The sequence below is a fragment of the Nestor notabilis genome, unplaced genomic scaffold (assembly GCF_000696875.1).
Source record: "Nestor notabilis isolate BGI_N333 unplaced genomic scaffold, ASM69687v1 scaffold156, whole genome shotgun sequence".
Taxonomy (NCBI): domain Eukaryota; kingdom Metazoa; phylum Chordata; class Aves; order Psittaciformes; family Psittacidae; genus Nestor; species Nestor notabilis.
Window position 1 is genome coordinate 16,629 of NW_009931261.1, and position 10,751 is coordinate 27,379.

At 40.5% G+C, this 10,751-nt stretch overlaps 1 protein-coding gene across 1 annotated transcript in view; it reads left to right on the plus strand.

The window, feature by feature from the left end:
* The first annotated feature begins 685 nt into the window (after positions 1-685).
* Positions 686-10,751, plus strand: part of LOC104406709 (ephrin type-B receptor 5) — a 42,000-nt gene continuing 31,934 nt past the window's right edge. Inside the window, exon 1 of the mRNA XM_010015791.1 lies at positions 686-860. Within this exon, the coding sequence (XP_010014093.1) occupies positions 767-860 (94 nt within the window). The 5' untranslated portion in view covers positions 686-766. The remainder of the gene's footprint in view (positions 861-10,751) is intronic.

Genomic DNA, 10,751 nt, shown 5'->3' on the forward strand with positions numbered 1-10,751 from the left:
GATCTAATGCAGTGCTGGATTAGGCTACACACTGCTCCCTGACTGTGAGATAAACCTTTATATCAATTTGCCACCTACAACGTATTAATGGGAAAAAACCTGTCCAGCTTCAAGAGTGTTGTACAGTCATATGCTTAAAGGGGCAAATGCCTGTGCCTGAAATGCAATAACAAATGTATTAGCAGTGCAGATTTGTATTGTTATAAATGACAAAAACTCCTGTCGTGTCTACTGCCCTGCAGAGTCCTGAAAAGGCAAAGTGTAAATTATAAGAGACAAAACTTGGAAAGCATACAGGGGAAATAGAATGCAGACCTTCCAAGAGGCATTGCCAAAGATGCAAAGGGTCGGGGCTTAATTAAGAATACAGCCTGTACTTTGGGACAAATTAACATTGATCTGGGAACTCCACTCTCACTGATGCCTTGAATATATCAAAATCTGTGTGTACTGACAGTGTACAAAACAACTGGGACTGAAGTCTTGAGGGGTGGGAGGATGTGGGTATATGATAAACACTGGGTCTGAGCTACTCTTTTTCACCTGTATCTTGGAAGTAGTAAATGATGGAGTGGGTGTAAGAAACCTGCCAGTTCTGTATTATTGTGACCTGATTTCTCTTTCCACCCTCTGTTTTTTGTTAACCAGAATTTCTGTGTGAAGGACTTTGATTTCGGAAGATATTAAAACGCTCCAAGAAATCTCTGGCCACTTAAAGTCAGTGGTGTGTGTATTTTGGAGATGGTGGTGTCTACACAGAGTTTTCATGGATTCTAATGCTGGCATCAGTTCAAGAAGAGTGGTGGGAATGGGTTCGCTCTGGATGGTCTGCTGCTTCCAGCTAGTAACCTCACTAGAAGGTAAGAACAAACTTTGTGTAATGCAACAACTCCACAGCATTTGCTCTAGGGACAAAAGTGTCCTTACCAATGTTCTTATCCTGTTCCAGATGAGCACTGGGCACATGACTTTCTGTTTGATGGCTGATTGCTATCTCATGAGATGTAAAAATGTATTAGTATTGCTTCTAGTGGGACAGGCAAACAGCCTTATGAAGGACCATTAATGAACATTTTTAGTAGCTGTCTTAGTAGTTACAGGAGCAAAGAATACTTTTTTTGCCCTGGGAATGAGCTCCTTGTTTATGCTTTGCATGTACTTGATTCTTGTTCTTGCACCATGTTTGTTCTATGAAACAATCACTCGATGTTTATGCTGTTCTACAAGGCAGCATCCAGTGGGCTGAAATCAGGATTTTTTTTGTCTCTTCCATCTGACCAACTGACCTCATATATACATATATATGGAGAGAATGCTTTGTGTTAACAAGAAAAGGCAGTTCGTGTTCAACCAGCAGGGGAGAGGAGGGAGAGACCAGTGAAGACAAGGTAGAAAAAAGGTGGACAGGGGAAAAGAGAGCCCAAGAAAATGGGAGGAGAAAGAATACATTATAGGAGGGAGGGTGATGAGAGCAAGATGTAAAATGAGAACTGTAGGAGAGAGTTAGAGAAGGGTGGAGGTATTGTAAACAATCCTCTTGTTTGTTGCAAGAAATACCCTTGCAGCTACATGTGCTCAGTGAACTGCACTGTTTTGTGGTGAATGTTCATCTCTTGTGTATGTGAAAGCCTCTGAAAAAAGAGAGGAGAGAGAGGGAATCAAAGAGAGACAAGGAAGGAAAGACCTTCCTTAGAGGAAGGAAAAGGAGCATAGTGCGAGATCTAAGAAAAAGGTGGAGATTTGGAAGATGGTGATGAAGAGGAAAGCTTGTTAAAGCATCCTTTCTCTTAGTAGGAGAGGAATGAAAGGGAAGGTTCAGAGAGGAAATAATTGATGTAAGATTATAATACAAATTCTTAAATCTCTGCAACATTGTTAATCATTGATTTAAAAGTGATTTTATAAAGCACTGTGTTATTCCTTAGTGTGACTGGTAGAGGAATTTAGATAGAAAAGGGAGGGAAAAATGTCCATTTTCTACAAATATGAAGTAACTCAGTGATGCCTATAGGAACTGATATTTTTGGAATCCGGTGATCACTCCCATAAGTATGTGGAGTTTAGAAAACACTGTGTGATACAGCTTCATAGATCACATGGTTGAATTGTCTGGATTAAAACAGGACAGTAAAATTCTGCCTATGGAGATGAAGCAGTAAAGGCACACAGTGAGCTGAATTTTGACTCTCAATTCGGAGTCAGGGGAGTCAGCAGCTTGCATTATGACTGTACTACATGGTCCTAGGATTGAACTCTAAGGACCGTGTAATTACCTCTAATTTGCATCTCAGAGGTGTTTTTGTTGTGGTCAAGAGACAAAGAAGAATTATGCATTGGGGATGGAAAGTCTGATGATAACTATGTAGAAGGCTTTGCTTTACTACAGTTATCCATAAGGAATCAAAAAGGCCTGTGGCCATTTTGTTGACTCATTATCATATATAGTAGAAACTTGAACTTCATATTTCAGATACAAGTTGAAAAATATAGGTAATATCTACTTTGGTCTTCAGTTTTTGTAAGGTTTCTTTTAAGTGGTGTCTAAAATACATCTTGCCTCTAACCGAAGAGGACTGAAAATCAAGCAACATATTTTTCTTCGAACTGTTTCTCAGCCATTTGAGTTAGATTTAAACAGTCTAAAACTAAATATTTTTTTTATCTCAAACTAAGCTTTGTTAGAAATTTTCTAACGGGAAAAACAGTGTTGTTAAAACCTTAATGTAAATTGTTAAGAATGGCAGGACAAGCTGTAGAGAGGGGAAGAAAAGTACCAAAAGTATTCAAATCATCATTCTGTACATCATGAAGAGAGTAAATACGGTTTATGCAGAAAGCTTTTCAGATATAAGGAAGGCAGTACCCTTTTGAAGGGCCTAGTGGGACTTTAAACCCCTTCATGACTCAAAAGTATTCTTGTAAGCAATTGAAAATGTTTTTTCTGGTTACTGTTGTTGTTGTTGATGCATAAAAAGGAATTAGGCTGAACTAATTTGGTACACATCTACTATTTGGACACACTGATTTCACTAGGAATGAGCATGTCTGTCCAGAGTTTTCCAGAGACAATTTTTAGATTAGGAAAAAACCTTCATGGGAAGCATGAGGGAAAACTCTTTTGCAAACAGAAGACATTTGCAAACATATTATTTTGGCTATAATTATAGAATCATAGGATGGTTTGGGTTGGAAAGGACCTTAAGATCATCTAGTTTCAACCCCCCTGCCATAGGCAGGGGCACCTCACACTGAACCATGTCACTCAAAACCCCATCCAACCTGGCCTTGAACACTGCCAGGGATGGAGCATTCACAACTAATAAAAGGAAACAAGACTGCACAGAAGTTTTTCTTAAGATTACATTTCCCAGTGTTTATGGCCCTGCAAGAGTTTTTTGAGATTTTGGTTCTGGAAGTATTTATTTGTGAGCTACATGCTGGGTGAAAAAGGTGAAAAAATCTATTTTTTTTTCTTCTTTCTCAAAAATATGTATAGAAATACACAGAAATTTTATTTCTGTGAGCATCTATATCTGTACTGTAATTACTGTCTACAGTTTTTATCATTTTTGAGGGCTAACCTTCCTGGCTGTGAAAGTTAGTGATACATAGAATTTAAGAATGCTTTATGGGCTACAGTCACAGAAACTGAAAGCAAGTGATAACTTGCTAATAAAATAGTTCTTACTAGGGCACAGAGTTGAATATTGGTTTTGCTTTGACTGAATTATAAATGTTTACAGCTGTAAACACAGGCAGAGTTCATTTTGCAGAACTCATTAGTTACGTTCCAGAGGAATGATATGCTCTGCATGTGAGAGACTGCATTTATTTTACAAGAAACTCTCCAGCCTGCAGGGTAGCTGGGCAGCCTTTCTAAACATCTTCCACAAGTTCAAGATAGAGGATAATTCTTCTGCTTTGGGAGAAACTTTTTGCATTAGAAGTGTCTCCTTGGCAAAAGGGAATACACAAGAAAAACATTGTGAGGTCAGGTATTCTTATTTCGTTGTTTTCCCTATTTTTTCTATGAACTGGTTGTTGTCTTGGGTGCTTGAAAATAATGTATTGATTGCTCAAATTGGCTTGACTTTGAAGGGGAGGAAAACCATACCATTACATATCCTCAAAGGTAATCTTCAGAGTGAAAAATACTATTGCCTTTTGTTTTGTTATATACAAAGAAACATTTAAATGGATGTTATTTTACTTCAAGGGGGGAAAAGTAGAATTCACTTTTTACTTCAGTTGCTTGTGTTTCACATGAGTTATTAAAATCCTAACAAAGTTTTTCTGTTACATTCTTCCCAGTTCTTTCCTGACACTTCCCTGCATGCCAAAATCTTTGCCACATGCTTGGAAAGCCCAGGAAAGAGGAATCTCCTGTTGTAGACATTCAGAAGGTGAATGGGACTGGGCTGGATGTGCAGTTTGTTTGTAAGAGGAGGGGTATCTCTGTTATTTCACCGGTCAGTCTCAATGGGTCCACTTGATTAGTTTTCTTCCATAATAGATTACACTGTAGTCCCTGTGCTAGGACATCCCCATTCCCTGGTATGCACCATAACCCTGTGTTGAAGCTGTTCACAAGTCGCAGGCTAACTGTTGCTGCTTGGATGCCAGTAGAGTCTATTCATGCTGCAACTAATACTTTTCGTATTCAAAGCTTATTAAAAATTCAAAGAAAAGGAATAGCCTTCTTGTAATATATGCAATCAGGGACTTTCAGTACATGCTTCAGTAAAACCTTGGAAGACCGAAATTCACATTACACTGTACTGTCATCAGAAGTAGCCATTTGATGACAGTGGCAGCTGGATAAGTTCTAGACTCAATAGTGGGTGTTTGCAAAACAATCTCTTATGCTGTGGAAGAGTACATATTGTATTGTGTGACTAGGAAATTTGTAGGTAATTACTGAATTTGATTGCATCTGTGAAGTTGGAACTAAGCATTTAATGGTTTGGGGTTTTTTTTGTTTATTTCCTGGTGTCTGCATTTCCTGACACCAGCAGAGGAATTAGTGCAACAAGCTAATTCTGGTGATTTCTCTAGAGCTTGAACGAAAGAGTAGGGGAGGTAAAGAGGAAAAATACAGTCATTCATAAAGCTTAAAAGCTGTGCCACCTTGCAAATAGCTGTGTATTTCCATATCCTAGACCATTTGGCTGTCATTTCTGTCTTTCACAGATGGCACGTAACTCCTGATTGTGGTGTGAGAATTCTTCCATGTGAATGACAACTTTGATGTTCTGACAATGTCAACATTTTGATCTGACATAGCGAGTAGTTAAAAAATATATACTTCATGGAACTCACTGAATACATATCCCACTGGCCCCAAATAGCTTTTTTTTGAGTTGCATATGAGTACAGAAGTAGCACAGGAACATTAATTGCAGGAGTATCTTCACAGTATAGATTTATCCAAGAAAAAAAAACCACGCTCATTTGTCTTGTATAGGATGGTTTTGTATATATTTTCTATTAGGAGGCATATTTTATAACTCTATAGCTTGTGTTTCATGTTAAGTCATAGCTGACTTTTAGAAAATAACAGCAATTTTTGAGTAGATATGAACAAGTAGGATTTGTTGCTATTTTTGTTTGGATTTTAACTAGTTTCATCAACTAATTCTTGAAAAATAAAATACTTGTTACAGTTGCATGTGTCATTAGCCACTTTGTTGCAACAGCTAATTTGTTTAGTTTTGGCAGAAGTTCTAGTGTATTCAAGGCTTCCCAGAGGTTTCACTGTATTCTGTCTCCAAGTGATAGCCCCCATATATATAAATATATTTGTTCATCTGTTTGATAAAAGGCTCCTCTCCCCACACTCAAAGGAACACAGAGGAACCTAGTAGACAAATAAGCACCCTGACCTAGCTTCTCCCAGGACTGTCACAGGAGTGTGATCCCATTGAGTGGGAATGGAACCCATTAAGATAAGTCAGTGGAAGTGCTCTCTGGAACACCTTGCAGAATGAGGGTGATTACTGCGCACAGGGGCATGGGACTTACATGATGTAGGGAAGATCATTTGGGGCTTCTGCAAAACTTCCCTCCTTTTTAGGGGTGGAACCTTAGGTGGGGAAAGGGAGGGATCAAGGTGGTTTGGGGGAGGATCAAGAGTGAGAAAATAGAGAAATAAGAGGCTGGTCATGTGTAAACAGGCTGCTGGTTTCAGTATGCCTGTCAGGCTGTGACCTGCACCTGATCACCACAGTCTGTCCTATCTTCTTATTAAATGCAATTTTTCACTAGTTACCTGGGTGAGGGGGCTTTATTTTGTGTGTATATGTCTATACGGCATTTAAATGACAGCAACCAGAGAGGCTGGAATGGATGAAAATCAAGTGCCCCGAACTCAAGTTAGACCACAGGTCATAGGATCAGTGTGTCTGTGATGCCAGCATCTGGAGTGAGCAAACTTATATGAGTGAATCTGTTATCTCTACCAAATATCGAGCCAGACTAGCTGTTTAGTAGAGTTAATGGGTTGGGAAGCCAGGGGCGGACTAGAGAGACCTGTTTGTATGTGTGTGTGTGTTATCTACCAAAGGGATCAGGAGGTCCAGGCCAGCTACTGGGGATACCTGAAGTTCTGGGGTTCCCTGAGAGTCTTGTCTGTATATTCTGTGTCTGTGTGCAAATGGAGAAAAGACAATGCAAGGGCCAGATCCTGGCTGAGTGTCCAAGACCAGTAACTGGAGGGATCTATAGCATGTGTGCTTGAGCATGTGTTTGTATGTGTAAGTGGAGTTCTACGGAGTGGGGCAGCACTACAGCAACTGGCTTTGTGCCTTGGAGGCTGACATGTCCAAGTGCCAGCAACCTGTTAGAAGAAGAATCCAGGGCCACCTACTGGGTAGACTGCATGCCTAAAGCCAGTTAGTAAAGAATCCATAGTGTGCCTGTGTGTGAGTGGATGTATCAGTGAGTGAGGGTGTCTGAAACTAGGAACAGGATTGGGGCTGCAAGCTTCAGGTGCTTATATGTGCAGGTGCCAGCAAATGGGGAGACCACAGATGCAGAGGTCAGCTGCTGGGTACTGAATGTTTAAGGACGGTTATTGCAAGGATCCATATTACGTATAAATGCATATATATTTCCCACTAACAGACCTTCACCCTGACCAGTCAGAAAGGGGAGCAGGATGAGACCATTGGTGGTGCTGTTTCTGTTTGCATGACTGGTGAGTGTTTCTGTCTGTGTTGATCTTTGTAGCTGGCTGTATATATGCAGTGCCTGCATGTGTTTGTGTGTGTGCCTATTGGGAATACCCACTCAACCTTGCTGTTGGTTGGACCTGGGGACATGGAGCTGCAGGAGCCTTGTTTACATGAGGTTACTGGATTTAGCAACCCCTAAAAATATTCTTGTACAAGCCCAGAGAATGCTTTCTCTTTACAGCCCTTTTAGAGAGCACTTGCAATCTTCCTACTTCTTAATGTTGAAGGCATGATCATGTAAGGCAGAACAAACCCACTAAAATTTCAGTTCTTTTCGAGAAGTCTGTTAAGCCAGAGAGCTTTGCTGCTTGGGGCATTCAGCTGCATAGCAAAGCAAAGTCTCTGAATGTTACCTTTTACCCTAGTGCCCTTTGCCTTTTCTACCAATGTACATGAACATCTGGATATATTCAGAATTCAACTGGACAAGGCCTTGAGCAAAATACTGTAATTTAGGCTGGACTTGAGAGAAGTGTTGATCAAGATGACCTCTATACCTCCCTTCCAGCTTGTTTCATTCTGTGATTCTATGGTGTGGCCATTCTTGGCTCCAGTTTCCTTATGCCAGAGGTAAAGGGATTCTTTTGCTGTCTTCTCAGTATCAACTTTTTTTTCAGTGGCTATGGTTTGCCTAGACTTGGGTTGTCTAATTCCCTTTTGTAGCACTCCACTGTTAAGACACTGAGGGCAAGTGTTCTTCAATCCAGAAACCTGGCCACCTCTGCAATCCAAAAAGCTGTTAGAACATGTCTGCCTTCATGAAGGTTGTGCCAGGGTCAATCATCTTTGGATGAATTGTCATCCACTTGCATCAGGGAACATTTTGCCTATAACACAAGCACTGAACTGTCTTACTTGAAAGTATAGGCTAACCAAAATCTGAAAATCATTGACATGTCTGTTCTGAACAGCCTGGCCCATAAAAGCAACTTCCAACCTCTGCCCAGTTGATCTTGATGTTGATATTATAGTATAGTGTAGCCCAAGAGATTGGTTTGTGGTGTTAAGTATAGACTGGTATTAGCATAAGTTTTTTGGATTTTTTTTTCACCCTTTCGGTACTGCAAGAGCAGAGGACACTGAAATGAGAGTGTAGTTAATTCTGAATTTTGTTTGAAGAGTGTAATGAATCCATTTGACTCTTCTATAAAAAATGTAGGATTTTAGTTCAGGGAAGAGAAATAGAGGAGAATCTTTCATCAGCTACTTTTCTCTTCTTTGAACTAAAGTAAGTCTAATAAGAAATTGGAATCTCATTCTTCCACAAATATAAGATTAAAGCAGGAGTCAAAGAATTGTCGTAATTTCATGTTTAAAAGCCTCCAGATTACTCAAATGCCTTAATTAGTCTTCATTTTTAATCCAGAGTGGAATATTGTTCTGTTGACACTCTGAGGTCACCCCAAGTCATTTGTATCCAGCAGCATCATGGACTGGCCTGGGCCTGGGTCTGATCTGATGTTGCAAAACCCTTGATTTTGGGCAGCATAGAAAAGGTGTAAACCATTTTTCTTCCATGTTGGTAAATTCAGCTGAACAGATCATTGCTATCTGCGCTTTAGAGCAGCAGAATACTGGTTTGGCCCAGTACAGTGAGCAGTACTAATAAAGTGGCAAAATGAAGGCTTATACCTGTACACTGTTATGTAGTCATTCATACAGTTAAATTATTAGCACAGTCATGGGTTTGGCCCATGCCATGCCAACTAACCTTACCCTAACCAGTGCGTAGGCATAGGTCAGAGGTTAGGGTGGACCAAGGACCATTTCTGGGAGATGGTTTGGATGCAGCCATGCACGTCTGTGGGACTGGAGTTTTTAGCCATGTGGACATAAACCGTAGTGTGCCTGTTGTCCTCACCGTTAGCAAGCAGTCTGACAGCTTGTTAGGTGTATGAGTGTATGTGCAGCTGGTGTGACTGGGGATCTGATTCAAGGCATACAGCCAGTACAAGAGGGAGGAAAAAAGAGAATGAAAATAGTGAGGGACTTTTGACAGTGGGTCATCAAATAAGATTTATGCCCGTAACATTCTTGTGTACTTTTCTTGGGTTTCTAATGCTTCCTGACTTAATTTATTCTCTGTGAGAGGGACAGTTCTGTCTGTTTCAGGCTGCCTTTATCTGTTCATCTGTGAAATACTCAGGTGCTTGATAAAGATTACCCTGCCCACTGGTGAGAAGCCATCTCGAAAATGTACTTCCTGCTAATTGTGGCAGAGCTCAGGCTGTTGAGAAGTCTTGTCCATTTTCTCTGTTCCTTCCTTTCAAACTTTGTATCTGGCTTTCCATGCCCTGGTTAACTTTATTTTATTTTGTCTTTGAGCTTCCATGGGATAGTTGCATTATACTTTGTTAAATGGGGGAGCCAGACCTGATTGGAAAAAAGGTTCTTTCTTTAATGAAAAATGACCTTGTACATTATTCCAGCATATCAAAGCCAGGTTTGGGAACTCAGTGGCACAGTACTGACATAACGGAGTGCTCCCCCTGTGCCAGACTGTGCAATTGAGACAGTAATGTGCATGGGGGAATGCCAATGGGGTATGCCAAGTCCCTCTGCTGCCAGGACAGCCTAGGGGAAGACCATGCCTTCAGGAGCATAGGCCTTTCACAGATGTTTTGCTGCTGAGAGGAGCCACCTGAGCTGAGCTATCCATGAGTACCAAGCTGCTCAGCATTTCCTGAGGCCTGTTAGGTAAATAGGGTTGTGCTTTAGCTTTAACCAATAGCTCTTTCCAGTTCTGGCAAAGTATCCAGCCCAGATATTTTGCACTTTTAAAGCAAGGAACTGCATTGGCTCTTCACTAAGGTCTAAGAAATAAATGATCTCCTGTAGGAATATAGTGAGTGTCAGTTTGGGGATGTCAGTGAAGCCTAAGGTCTAGATATACTTGCTCACTTTATCATGTCTGTTTTAGGATGAGTCTAGCCTTTCCTTTACACTGATTAATGTGGAATGAATCCCCAGGAGCACTGACAGGGATAGTGGAGTCAGCAATCCATAATTTGGAAATAGAAAATATTGAGGATCTCTCCTGTGTAAGACATAGACAATCATATCATTAAACCTCTGCAAGGGGAATAATGAACCCTGTTTGTAAATAAGCTGGATGCTCCTGTTGGGTTCTGGGTTTTTTCTGTTTGTTTTGGGGGATTTTTTTTAAACGAAGCAACAAGATATTAAAAATAAAATAAACAAAAGAGACTTTTCAGAGGTTTAAGGAAAAGCAGGTTATTTGTCCAGTATCTATCAACACAAGTAAATACCTCTTGGATGGAGTCTGTCTTTCCCTGTGTCCTAACTATAACTGTACACAGAAAAGCACACATAACTTGCATATCAGTAACTTCCAGGGTGGTGTCAGACATTCACATTCAATTCTGGAGAATACTATGTGTGTGGCATGCACTGTCTTTGTCCCTGGACAGAGAATAACATCTCCAAGAGCAGTCAAGGGTAGTATCTACCTGTCATGGTTTAACCCCAGCCTAAGCAGCTGCTGCTTCACCCTTTCCC